Raw genomic sequence first — 14754 nt, 5'->3', positions numbered from 1 at the left:
TAATAATCAACATATTTACCCACATAAAATTGTATGTATTTATAATAAATGACGAAATGGGTATTTATTTGAAATATCCGTGATTACCATGGGATATATAATTTAAACTAAATCGATAACGGAACGAGTATAGAAAAGTTACGGTTGATTATGAAATAATCGTGTTCAGTGGGATGGAATTTACTCTCAGTTCATAGTTACCATTTTACAGACCCAGATAAGCTGCTATTTACCGAAGCAGTTCCCAGTTGTCCGTTCACACGACATTCCACTGCAATTCTGTGAGCATCCCTGGTAACACCTATCACCATACCATCCTGGATTACAGTCTGAAACATTGATTTGAATATATGTGTGTTTATATATATCTGTACTTGCAATGGGTATATATTTAGTCACTAGATAAAATTAATGATTTGATTTTACATCGAACCAAATATGATAATGTTGAAAAGGTCATAAGAACCAGACACGAGCAGAAAATTCTCTATCGGTGTTGTTTAGTCTTTGCTTTTATGACACATAATAAGTGTACTTATATGTGAATAATATGTTTTCGTTTAGAATTAAATATGCGTATCGATCGCCACACATACTCTACTTATGAGGAAAATCTATATCAAACTTCATTTAAGTTTTTTGTTAAAGAAGGCCGTCCCTTTTGTGACATCATAAATTAATAACGTCATCCTAGGAAACGATTTCATAGAGAGGTAAATAAAATTTAATGTGTGAGTTGGCCAATACATGCAAAATGTGTAAAAACAATATTCAAATCTATTTCTGGAGGATTCTCACAAAAGTTTGCATACAGAACTTATTTCATAACCCGATGAAATTAAAAAATAGTTACATTAATGATTATACTGTAAACCAACTTTTATTCGCGGCTACTTAATTTCGCAAATTCCGTTTCAAAACAAGTTCGCGGAGGTTAACTTTCGCGGATTAGACAACCGTTCTACTTTTCCTGACATAAGATATTTATTAGGTATTACAGATCTGTTTTTGTGAAACAGATTATAGCCATTTACCTCCGTTTGTAATTAGAAGGTATCTCATTCGTAAGTGTTAATCGCTATACAGAAACGTACAGTATTATAAAATAGAACTCACGATCAAAAACAAATAAACAATGGGATCTGCCAGTATAAGCGACGATCAGTATGCCTTGGATTGTCTTTGGGTAAACATGTCAATATTAGTCTAGTTAAAACAAAACAAAACAACATTTGTTACAATGAATTGCTCCACGGCGGAAACGCATTGCCTTCCTTTCGATCGTTCTGCTGATCGCCACGTTCCTTTGAAGTAACCGTGAACAAGGTACAAGTTACGGTTTGTTTGTGGTTTTAGTTGAAAGCCCACTCCGTGCATTTCGATTGGTCGTTTACTTGGAGTCGTTGAAGGAGTCCGACAGCAGCAGAGCAAGTGTTCTCCCTTAGGGATTTTTTCATGTTTGTCCTAAGGACCGACTGACCCTTAAAGTTACTGGCCCTGACTGAAAGTTACTGGTCTTTTATACAAAGTTACAATTCATCCTTGTACATAATTACTAGCAAAGTAATAGTTTTACAAACAAAATATATCCACACATATCCGGATTAGTATCGTGTGCTCTCAACCCCAGAATATTACGAAAATTTGTTTTGTACAGTTCCATTTTCAACCATTCTACAATTTCATTGCCATTTTTCTGTTTGTATATCCTCTATCTGGACCAAAAGTTGCCGGTCAGTTGACCAGCTACATGGAAAAAATATCTGCACGACTATAAAATTGCCGGTCATGGGCAGACGGACATGCGTTAATTTTGAACGCTGAGCAGAGCCACGTATATACTCTTTATTTTAAAAAAATGACACACAAAAAGATGTATGTATATGTTATTAAATTGATAAATGAATACCATCATATGTATTCGAATAATATCATCATGCAGCATCAATTATCTCTGCCAAGGATTTATTTATTTTTCTTTATTCTTTCTTCACTTGTTTTTTTTACATTATGACCTTCTGAACACATTATTACAAACAAATTTTGAATCATGGAGTATCGCGGACGTAGGCGCCCATACTCCCCTGCATCCTTATAATGTCCTTGATACTTTTTAGAATTAATACTGATTAGAGTGTATTAAAATCAGAATTCAATTCTTAACCTGATTATGCCATCGATAATCACTAAAAATGTGATTTCGCCAAAATATCTTTGTGATTATTACTCAATGACACATGTACGTCGAACATTACGCCCCTGGTAGTTTTCTAAAAAATAGGTCTTGTTGATACATATATGACTATAGATATCCATAAATAAAGTTGAAATATACAGGTAAAACATACATTTTAATTACTATTTTCCCGGTAAAATTTAAACTTTTATTTTCAGAAACTACGCTGAGTTTACTTTATTAGTGAACGATACAAACAACGGGATTTGTGTTGAAAATATCACGCAATTTTCAAATTTAGAGAATTGAATGCAGTCGCGGGTTTTTTTGAATTTATTTCAAATTGGCGGAAATCCATAGCAGTAAAATTGCAATTGTAACGGGATTGGACTGGGTCGATCATCGGTGACCAGGTAGCTCAATCGGTAGAGCACTAGGCTAGTGTTCGGAGGGTCCCGGGTTCGAATCCCGGTCTGGTCGCTACATTTTCTCCTCTCCTGTTAAACAATAAAACGTCACAGTACATGTATGAGTCTCGGCAAGCCTCGAGTTTTATCCCTATCCTTCACATACAGGTATACACATATGAAAGAGTCTTAAAATATGTGATATCAAGGACGTAGTCTCACTTATAAATCCTTGGTGATATATTCATAATTCGATTTTTGAATGTGCATAATCATATGTTAAATTTGCCGGGGTATAACTATATCGAATTGTACTTGTAAGGTACATACAAGCGATATGATTTGTAAAATGTTACAATATGCACGTGAGCCTGATGAAATTCAATGTCAATCAAAGGTTCAGCAGTACAAGTTTAAAATGTGACTGACCAATCAAAAGGCGCCAGGGATTTGCAATTGTAAGTGGGAGTGGCTTTCAATTCTCGACAGAATGTCAGTGATCGGGTGAAGGTTACCTGTGACGGGGTCCACATCAAAGAAATTTTCGGAATGGTGTAACAATCTCCCGCCGCGAAACTTCATTCGAAACGAACCCTCTCTGTTTCCGCCGTGGTGCAATTCATTGTATATGTACCTAAAAAGGATACCATAACTCAAAATTCTGAGACTTGAGATAAAAAAAATCCTCGGAACCGAAGAGAGCCCTTTTGTCCCCTCACTGAAACGAAACGAATGCACCAATAATGATTTCCGCCTAACGTGTCATAGCGGCCGACACAAACACCGTCTCATGCGGACGGTAGCGTTCTTGTATTATCAGGTTCAGTTTTACTGAACTTTGAATGTTTTTTTAGTTTTCATATAGATATTTTACTTCTGAACAAATATCATCATCTTAATGCTAACAGAGCATTTTTTCAACTATACAACTATACAGATGTATCGATAATAATTCGCGAAGAATAACTTTTGCGATTTTTAGTCGATCGCGAAATTCTCGAAAGTAAATCGTACGAGAATAAAAGTTGGTTTACAGTATACGTTTAAACGTACGATTCCATTGATTTTCCAATGAATTATCTTTTTATAAATTAATACGCAACGTCGACGTCTCTGTTGAGACGTCATGATAACGTCGGGTTTTCGCGTCATTCTCGGATTTTTTTTCTTCATAGTATATGTAAAAAAGGATCTGCCAATCAGAAAGTAGGATACAGTATGAAAACAATTCAAAATTAATTATTGTTTTTTTATTTAAAACTTAGTATTGTTAATCGTTCTTTGCAAAATCAGTTTGTTGAAAAGTGTAGCATATCCATGTAGATCCTTATATGCACAAACGCGAGATAAGATGTCAGAAGATAAAATGATGACATTTGAGGGCGGAAATATTACAGTTCAGTTCAAATAACTGAACTAATAAGAATACGTAATTCAGTTATTGCTTTGTATCACGATATACCTATGTTCGTATTTAACAGTTTCTTGATAAGGAAGAGGTTTCATACATTAAAGATATCCAGACACCATAATTAATATATACGTCGTCTGTATCTAGATATATATTAGCCTTTTAGGAGCCAGTACAGGAATCCCCTTCACCAGTGTTGCTGACCAAAGACAATTCTTTATAAAGTCAATTCAATACGTTGTATGCGTTACGCGATGCCTTTTGTGATCCATTGAAGTTAACCAACGTTACTGAACCGCGTGGCTATATAACTTGTTCATAAGTTGTATATTCCAGCAGCGAGCTCCGACCTTTTTAACTTTTATTTTCATTTTTCTGTTCTTTATTTTACTTTTTTGTGGATTTGATTGTATTCAGTATCCCCTAACGGGTGAAATAAAGTTTGATGATAATTAATAGATACGTCGTCTGTATCTAGATATATATTAGTTGATATTTCATATCGTAATACATCGCAGTTGATAAACTTCGCCAGTATCCAAGCCTAATAATGTAGGCAGTTTTAGCGGACTAGGGATATCTCAGTTGATATACTTATTATTCAGTTTTGTATTTTTACCCGGGCGTCTCTGGTGTGTGGGTTACGCCAAAAGGTAAATCACGAGGTGTCCCGAAAGAATGATAACAAATTTCATTTAAGTCAGCCAATTGTATTGCTTTTGATGACAGTAACTGAAATTATTCTTAAACTCTTTATTAATTATCTGACAATTACAACTGATCAAATCGTTGTTGTAACGTTATATATGTTCATTGTTCTCTTTCAAATTCCTTTCCTCCATAAGAAAATATTTAACTCCTATCACTATCGGTATCTAGCTACATACAGACTTTCAATGTCAGTAAATATCATACATACCAAAGCAGTTGCCAAATTTCCGTTCACATACACTGTCTTTACAATTATCAGGGCACGCTTCGGCACAGTAGTCATTATATGTTCCACTAAAACAATCTGTAATTGCAATTGTTCGTCATGTCAATTAGTCTTGGATGGGCTAATAGTCCTGTTCAATTTGCAAAATAGACTAAACCCTACCAAACGCTGCATTATAAGGAAAAACACGCATTGCAGTGAAAAATGGCGACAGTGAATATTTTGATCTGGAAACAGATACACTTGGTACAGCCATGTATGCCACACGACATGATAATGCAGCAAGTGAGTATTTTGGACAACTTTGTTATTTGGAAGTTATAGACAAAAAAAGTTTGTATTGTGCTAACGTTCCTGACAGATCGCGATACACGGGCATGCAGTGAACAGTATATTGAATAATTGATATCTCATTAAAAAAGTTCCAACATCGCTTACATAGGAGGTCACAACAAATATCGTTAGACATCACCCCTAGGATATGTGATCAACATACTTTATTCCGGATCTGTATCCGAAGTATTCAACAAGATTCAGACTTAATCCAAATTGTGCAGCTAACTATCAAATTAAAATAAAATTATAATGTTTATAGTGATAATTACGTTACCCTTTTTTTAGCAAAGATACATAGTGTACGATATTTATTTTTAGGTAGAAATATTTTTCTGTTTAGTTCTTTTACCCCTATTTTTTTTATAAAACTGTTGCTTTAGTGCGGTGTCGCCTGCTGTTACAGGATAATCAAATTTAGAATAAGATATAAAAATATATCAAGTAAGAAGTATGTCCAGAAATTATGATACATTGTAGTTCCCTAGAGTAAATAAAGTTGAATAATGTAATGTGTAGATAAGAGTTTTTGTTAAACAAATATAACGAAATGAGACGAAAATAAAATGTTGGTGTTGCTTAGCTTTTTTAATTGAATTTTAATTTGCAAAATTAAATAAACCATCTAGGTCGTTTGTCTCCAAATAAATTTATAGATAGCGACCGGGGATGCTTTACTGGAAGAACACGAGCACACACATGCTGATGTTCTCCAAACGAAAGCTTGAAAGCTTGAATATTTTAACTTTACTGGAACACTTAAAAACTTATTTTGATTTCAGAATATTTTTTAAGAAATGAGGAATGCTTTGTTTCAATTAATTCTACAAACCTTCTTAGCAATATAGATAAAAAACAATACTCTTCAAATCATTCATATGTGAACATGAATTGCATCTGGGAGAATTATGAACTAACAGGATTTCGAAAATTTTCAAGGTCAATGAAACAGAGCTAAAATCAAATTTAGAAATAGACTTCACACGCTTATAACTTCCTAACTATTCTATTCGTAGTAAGTGATCCTGGTAGGTCTTAATATGGTCATTTTCACCATCATATATTTTCAAAACATATTCCAAGATCATGTGTTCATTGGGGGTGAATAAGGCAATCCTGAGACAGAAGATACTCATCTTAGTATCGTTGGATTAACTTCTTGCAATATTTTAAACATGATTGATAGTCGGTTATACGTATTGGACGTTTGTCGTGTGTGAAAGTGCAATATATATATATACATATCAATCGCATATTAACCTATATAAACATACTTTCATGCGATAGGTTCATATTCCTTGTACATATATCAATTCTTACTTTTATAACATAGTTACTTACAAAAGCAGGCGCCTGTTGAGGAGTTACAGTTACCACCATTACACGTCTGTGGGCAATGAAAGTTACCATTCACCGTCATTGAAACCGTACGTGCCTGCTGCACATCCTGTTGGACACGTGGAACAGTAATGACATGAAAGTTTTCATCATCTGTCATCAAATAATTCAATGCTAAAAACGTTATGAACGATATTCTTTCGTAAAGTTTTATTACTGATATGTTTCCATAAAGATCTGCTATATTCACAATTATATTGTTTAGACTTTTGTTTGATCGTTTCAATATGCTATAAAGTGAATGTATTTACTGTATTTCAAATGTGTATTTCAAATTAAATATATACAGTATTACAGATAGAAATGGTACTTGCCAAATATTTGCACTTCACATAACTCCAGAACAGCATCATTACTATACCAGCTGTACCGTTTCGGGTTGTTTCTGGCGTTGTACACGGTCACATACCGACCTACATACGGACACTGGTGTGTAATAGTCAACTGTACAGCTGCCTCGGTACTACTGGTGTCCTGGGTAACAAAGAACGCCATCTTGTGGTGAAGAGGTGGTGTTGGATACGTACAGTTGGTAGCCAGCTAACCTTCTCTGAAATGTACCTAAAACATATTTTCAAATGCTAGCTAACGACAATCTTGCCGACCAGTCATGTTATGCTTATATGTGTAATACAGTATATCTCTATTCGTTGGAATAGTATAAACTTAAACATTACTGGGATATTTAAAAAGACATCATGCAAGTACTACACTGTAACAATATCTTAAACGTATGCTTCAACTAGATTAGTACACATAAACCGACAATTCAATTGTATCACCATTAATTCATGTGAACATTAAAATAAATTTAGAAATATCTTTTTTATAATTGGACATTTTCTTTTGTCTTGTAACTCAATGATAGATTAATCCTGAAGACAAACTATAATAGTTTGCCAATTAATTTAAGATTTTTATAAGAATAAGTTGGCTATTATTATATGCAACTTACTTCTATAGTATATCTTGATATTGTTTATAGTCGTCATCTCACCCAGATCAACTCGCCACCAGACTGTAGTTTCACCCACGGCCGTATGAGTACAACAGCCTTTACCTATATCCGTATCCACACAACCATCCACAACATTGCTGGCTATCCAGTCAGCGTTGTTATCTTTACTTTGTTCCGCCGATCTGTTTAAAGCTACATTCCCTGCGTTAATATCGATTAATTTAAGTATAAATGATGATGGCAAGCTGACCGAGATTATTATTCTCGTCATTACCTTACATGATGAAGATTATAAAAACATGGATAATAAACACATAAACAAATAGATAGAAAGAGTGACCATTACATAAATACATGTAATAATTACTTAGTCAATCATATACGAATTATAAGGATATACAAGATGTATGTTGAAATTATTTAAATTCCTCTTCACTAATGGCGAAGGAAACATTTCCTCCAATCAATATATGAAATATATGTACATCTGAAAGAGGGTGAAAATATACATTAAACAATATATCACTGATATTAATTATGAAACACCAATGTTGATCTCTCAATTCAGAGGTATATGAACATTATAGCACTAAATGTGGCATAGGGTTTGTGTCTAGAAACCCACATTTATGATATAATTCCATTGTATTCAGACTACGTATAGTTATAACTGTTTTCATTATGTAATGTATGTTTAATGTGTTCTGAGGGAACAAAAGCATTAGCTTCCATAAAATATAAGGTCTAAGTTCATTATGTAATTTATGAAATCTTTTAAAGTCTAATTTCATATATTAAAACCCATATCGGTCCCTTCCAGAAGTCATTATTAAAGAGATATTTCAAGGATACCACTCGTTACACAAATAACAGAGTCAATCTAGATAATGTCATAATATGTTTTAACAAATACTAGGTGGAGGATCACGTGACTCAAAAAAGATATGTTTAGCGGAAAGATGGCGACAAATCACGGCACTTCGAACATATTCCCTATGCAGAAAAGCTTATATTACCACTTAAACCTTGTAATTCATAGCCTAAAACCGTATCTGTACTGGTATCTGTTTGACTGTGTAATCTCGTATCCGAAATCATATTAGTTTTAGAGATAGCTTTATGATATGATTTATTGAATGTTTTTTGAAAGTTCATTATACATTTCTCCTTCTTTCATAATACATTTATTATGTATTTTGATTTCAAAACAAACCCTTAACATTAACATAGATCCTGACCTCTAAAGTCGTACCAAACATTTTTTGGAATTATACGGGTACACAGTATAAGATATTATGCATAGTTTGACCATGGAAATCGGTTTACATTTTTTGGAATTATACGGGTACACAGTATAAGATATTATGTATAGTTTGACCATGGAAATCGGTTTATGACAAATATGCATCAATACAGGGAAATAGATGCTTGTGGACGTCTAGACATAACAAGAGGCCCAGATGGCCTATATAGCTCACATGGTTAATTTAGTAAATATCACAAATACTTCTACGTTTACAATTTGAATCCCTCACCACATAACATAGGGCATCCTCGATATCCCAGGAGTTACATCTATTTCTGTCGTAATGCTCTCTCTGCGACAACGACTGAGTTGTTAATTTGTTCCTTTGATTCACATAAAAATAGAATAACGGTACATTGTGATTAATCTTGTGACCTTGAAATTAGGCGTTTCACTCTGTAATATTCAAAGGAAGCGCTGCACTCCACGGTATGGTGTAAGGTCACATAAGGTATTGTCGTTCAGACCAGTGAGCTAACGAAGAACGAAATGGCAATTGGAACTTATTCGGGCGATTTTCGGCCAAAGAATTGGGTACTTGGTGTAGTTGTTATCCTATATGATGGTATGTTTACATCGTATATATTCTCACCAACGTCTAGAAAGAAAATAAACCACACATATTTAATAGATATGTTATTTTATTAGTTTTGAATGTTTGTGAGCGTATTGACTGAACTGAATTGTATTATCATTGACCTTCGCGTGTTCTTTCATGAATTGACTGTTACCTTGGAGCTAATTAAGCAGCATATGTTGATGCGACACGTTTTCTACTATTTCGTCTAAGATTAAATTTGTCCCTATTTCAGAATATTTTGCAGCAACTTGAAATTAATCTCTGTTTATGAATCATATTATAATAATCTAGTCCATGAGGCTTATTCAAATCCCATTTATGCATCGTTTACATTTAATTTGTAATACGTTAATGAACGACGACTTTGTTCTGCAGTGGAATCATATACCTCAGTAACAAATAGTGATTTGTAAGTAGCTTATCCACTGTCCGTGTTTGAGCTCAATTGCCGATCGCGTAATCTTTTGGCAGAATGTTCCCAAAGACAAAAATTTATGAGTTAATGCAGAGATGGTTGTAGCTAATAAATTACAAAGATCGAGCGGTAATAGGGACCGCAGAATCAAACCAATAATAGATTTCAAGAAAACCCCTTGTGGGCACAAGATTTCATAGAGAGGTGAATGTTTCAGAGTCTGCTGAGTATTAATGGCGCATCAGTTTCAAATATTTAATGTGTGGATAGGGCAATATATGTAGATGTTAAATATGTAGAGTCATTTTCTTTTCAGTCGGTTTCTCACAGGAGAGATAATCCAGATAGGAATTCTATGAGAATTTTGGTCAAATTTTAGTGCGGAATTCATCGAAAGATGGAACCCCCCCCCCCCCCCCCCCCCCCCCCACATAAAAAGTTAAAGTTATATGTGCCGTAACTGGCCGAAAAATTGGGCATTCTATTTTTTCTTCAATTGTCTATTTAAAACCATAAGTTTTAATGAACAAAGCTGTGAAAATCATTTGAAATGGACGGACGAACATATATATAATGCCTTATAAACGTTAGTTAGAACACATAGGTTATGCACTGAGAAATTCTTGTTTTTTATGCCTTATACATGTCGAGATGAAAACATACCTTTAGAAATCACTTTACAATTACTAATAATACTGTACAAATGTACAATGAAATTGTGGACACCAATATGGCTTCATGGTCTGACCGTATGTACTCATTTCACTACACTGAAGATGTTAATATAATGATTTTTGGCAGTACTGCCAAAAAATACAATTTTCAGCTCTTTTTTATAGTTGTAAAATTAAAACCTATACATTGAAAGTATTGTAATTCTCAAAATGTTGGTTACTTTTGGAGTTTAATAACATATTAAAAGCTCTTCTTGATTCGTGACTATAAAAAATACGGCACATATAACTTTAATTGTTTGTACTTATTTACCAATTTTTATTCACAGTTGTGTGAGATGATCCTCTTCAAAATTAGCGATGAATGACAGGACTTGAAAACTTCCTTTAACCTGGACAGTGGCAAACGTTAACATTGTCGTCTATGGAAAGTCGTTTGGTTCTGCGGTCTCTAATATAAGCTGACCTGACACATCATATGTCTGAAGTGGCAGGATTTGTCGCCGTCTTTCCGTGAAATATATAATTTTGAGTCACATGATAACCCCTGAGAATCTACCTGATATCCAGATTATCCAAAGGACTAGACGTACACCTGTTCAGGTGTGTATAATTTTAAAAAGTAAAAGATTGTTATATTTGGTTTAGAAACGAAATATGGGAACTGGGGAGTAGTTTGTTAATAGATTGGTTTTCCTTAAAAGTAACTTAGTAGAATCCGTTCAAACACATATTTCATTGCAACGTAATTTTCTATATACACTGGACCAAACAGTGTTCAAATACATATCATTTTAAAATCGAAATGAAACCATATTGAGAAAATTGCGTACACTGTATCTTGATTGTTCACCTAAGTTGATATGATTTAATTCATTCAAGAGGTAAACTACAATTTAAAAAAAAAATCTTGCTTCAATTACTTGTCCTGGGCCCGATTGTTTAATAGATAAGTAACGTAATTATTTGGGTTTTACGGTCTATCATATTTATTGTAAAACAAATACATCCTTTGTATGTAAATATATGTAAATGTGCATTGTAGGGGAAAATGGATATATTAATGATGTTATCCGAAGTGTGTATCCATTTTCGTTTCATTAATTTCATTATTATTAGAGAATTTTGTTCAAATGCGATAAGCATTATACCTTTTAAAGATGCTCCACCGCTAACGAATTACATTTTTTCCATTACACTATATCATATATGGAATGAAGTTCGGATTGCGCATCTATGGACTGTGTGGCCTTTCTTCGGTTGGGGAAATATAATCCAATGTCAACAAATATTTATGATAAATAGTTTACTTACATTGGTAGCAAGAAATTATCTTAATATTACTTTTTGTATAACAATCCACATTAAATATCGGTAATGGGTTACAATATGAAAAAATGCATTAATTAAATTTTGACATTAAGGAGTTACTTCCCTTTTTTCTGGTTTGAACGTTTGTATTAATGTGTACTTGTATGTATACTTATCTATTTGTTTGTATTTCTTGCCACTTGTTGTCACCTTATAGAGAGGACTTAGATAGGCCTTGCCTGCTGTCTAATCCTTTTAACTGTAAATAATATGTCAATAAAATTTGTTGTAATTGAAATTGTGCATCCATTAAAAGCAAACCAGGTTATTTTATATTTGGTTTTTTTTTTGTTTTTTTTTTTGTGTTGATTAGACATACATTTTATATCAGTAAACACCAGTTATTGTTCAAAAGATAAGTATCGTTTATGCTCTGTTGGCGATGGAGCATCTAAATGTGTTCGGTCTCATTTACAATACAGTATATTCAGTCATATTTTTACTGAAACGCTAAACTTAAAGCGATTATCTAGTTTCACATCTCCAATTTAATGGACGTAGCACATGTAGAAAACAGTCCAATATGACACATTTTATAAGAGTATAATCCAGTCATATGTAGCACTAGTTTTATATTTCCATTGATAAACTTATACATTATCTACACTGTAACTCACTACTTTTTTCCCCAAAAAACTTTGCTTAGTTGTGTGCAAGTCTTTCGAACGCCAGGCGACTTAAACATTGTACGGAGCTAGTTGTTATTATAAATGTATAATACAACATGATAGCACTATAACACGTATTATATACCTCACAGTTGAATCACAGTCGCTGATTTGTCGAGACGTCATTTGTGGGGGCGACAAAACATCGCGTGTTCCTCGGAACGTCATTTTAAAAATTATATATACATTAAAACCCCTATAACTCGAACAGCAGGGGACCAGGTCAATAGTTCGAGGAATACAGGATATTCGACACATCCGAGGTTGGTAACGTTCATTAGTCAAAATGTCCGGTCTCAAACTAAGACAAACAATGCACGACAATGACATTTTTAATTACCCTATCTTTCAACATTTTGGATTTCTTTATTTAAGTGTTTTATTGATAGCAATATATCAAGTTGCAAAAAAATGTATAACATACATTTAGCGTTTGAAAAAACTAACGAGAAAGCCCTAAATCATTCACTACAGAGTAAGCGATCGTCATCTAGGTCAATGAAGAATCCATATTGGTCAACAAGGAGTACATTTCTATTATTTAATTATCATAAATCATTTAAACATTTACAAAATATATACGCACAATAAAGTTATTAACCAGCATATTTACGGACATAAGAAATTATATTTATAGATGTCTTTTTAGTAAAAGCGTAACGTTGGGTTACATGTGTTTACGAGTGAAGTTACAAAATACAATTTACAAGATACGGAACGCACTGATAAAATGTACTGCATATATCGTTTGATATCGTTTACATCTTTCGATAAATAACATTGTGTTAGCCTGTCGAATGAAACCAACAAAGAATTCAAAAAATAAACTTTTATAATTAGGCGGACGTCAGCAATATCTCCCGCCTCTTTTTGTCATTTCACAATGCGTACTTTCTATTAACACGGATCAACAACTTCCTTATTTTCGTATTTACAGCGAATACTATTATGAGAGAAACATCAATAACTTAATGCCTTTTCTGAAATATTTAAATAAAGTAAGCATAAAACAACGACTTGCGATCGTGTAGGTAGGTAATAACGACACCGTTAATCTCTTAATTACCTAAAGGCTTGACACGCCAACTGTATAAACACAAGATCGTGAGCAATTATCCATGTCAGTCGGTGCAGTCAGGTGTGACACAGGTAAAAAAATATATAAGGGCTGAACACCTGTTCGACGAATACATGGGTAAATACTATGTATTTAAAGAAACGGGGTGACATATTTCTGTTCGAGGAATAAGGGGTATTCGACGAATAGCTGTTCGAGCTATCCGGGTTTTGGTACATAGATTATAAAGGGAGACGGTCGGACCGTACGACCAGTTCGACGAATAGGGGTATTCGAGGAATTCGGGGTTCGAGTTAGAGGGGTTTTACTGTAACCCATGTGGCGACCCTCATTATTCAGCAAGAGTTCGGACTTATCCAAGATAATCCGATAAAAGATGGCAAATGTTTGCCTCTCACCGAGGAAATTAGTAATAATCCTATGATAAATGCCGCAGATAAAACCATATTCTGTACTTGCATATTACAGAGTTATCTGCCCTTGCGGGTAGGTATTATGACGTCATGTGTTTGCAATCGTAGCGTCATACTTTTTGGAGAAAACGACGTGAATTGCGCTCACAAAATAATGACGTAACAATCGATACTTACCCGCAAGGGAGCTAACTCTGTAATATGCAAAGACAGAATACAAATTTTATTAACAAATATGGACGTAGGTCTAAATACTGTTTTGATAATAACTGTAACGTTTTTTGGGCAAACATCTTTAATTCTAGCTAGAGTTATGTCGCGAACGTATTCGGTATAATACGCAATGCAATACCCTGGCAGTAGGGAGACATGGCGATTTGTTTTCCCGCGGCAGATCATATGATCCTCGGGCTACGCGCTCGGAAAAAAGGTTGTCATGTCTTGGTAAACCAATCGTTATGTCTTCCGCTCGTCAGGGCAATAAATGCACACATTACAACATCATGGTACCAAATCACATATCAGCACACTGTGTCGCTTAAAGTGACTAGAACAACACTTTAGGATCGGTTCTTTCTTTAACGATCTAGTTTCATTCGTCAGTTCTTAGCTCATCGGACGTGTTTCTG

At 34.1% G+C, this 14754-nt stretch overlaps 1 protein-coding gene across 2 annotated transcripts; it reads right to left on the bottom strand.

The window, feature by feature from the left end:
- Positions 1-200: 200 nt before the first annotated feature.
- Positions 201-7126, bottom strand: LOC138324677 (uncharacterized). 2 transcript variants are annotated; one of them, XR_011208657.1, is made up of 5 exons: positions 6977-7126; positions 6606-6711; positions 4914-5009; positions 3099-3217; positions 212-329 (listed from the first exon to the last, which is right to left on the bottom strand). XR_011208657.1 is itself a non-coding variant. In XM_069269721.1 (4 exons), the coding sequence occupies exons 1-4, from the start codon at positions 7013-7015 to the stop codon at positions 226-228; spliced, it is 345 nt and encodes a 114-aa protein (XP_069125822.1). In that variant the 5' UTR covers positions 7016-7126; the 3' UTR covers positions 201-225. The 2 variants fall into 2 exon arrangements, 1 of the variants encoding a protein (XP_069125822.1); XM_069269721.1 differs by lacking the exon at positions 3099-3217 and having other exon boundaries at positions 201-329.
- Positions 7127-14754: the final 7628 nt, after the last annotated feature.

The sequence above is a fragment of the Argopecten irradians genome, chromosome 6 (assembly GCF_041381155.1).
Source record: "Argopecten irradians isolate NY chromosome 6, Ai_NY, whole genome shotgun sequence".
NCBI lineage: Eukaryota > Metazoa > Mollusca > Bivalvia > Pectinida > Pectinidae > Argopecten > Argopecten irradians.
The sequence above is the reverse complement of the archived record's forward strand: the minus strand, read 5'-3'. Positions and strand labels throughout refer to the sequence as shown.

What these genes read in the sequence shown, in the direction of transcription:
- LOC138324677 (XM_069269721.1), bottom strand. Translation starts at nt 7,015, where the DNA reads ATGATGCTGTTCTGGAGTTATGTGAAGTGCAAATATTTG. An exon ending in ATGTGAAGTGCAAATATTTG is followed by an intron (nt 6,712 to 6,976) that starts GCAAGTACCATT and finishes CGTGTCCAACAG; the next exon opens with GATGTGCAGCAGGCACGTAC. An exon ending in GAAATTTGGCAACTGCTTTG is followed by an intron (nt 330 to 4,913) that starts GTATGTATGATA and finishes TCAATGTTTCAG; the next exon opens with ACTGTAATCCAGGATGGTAT.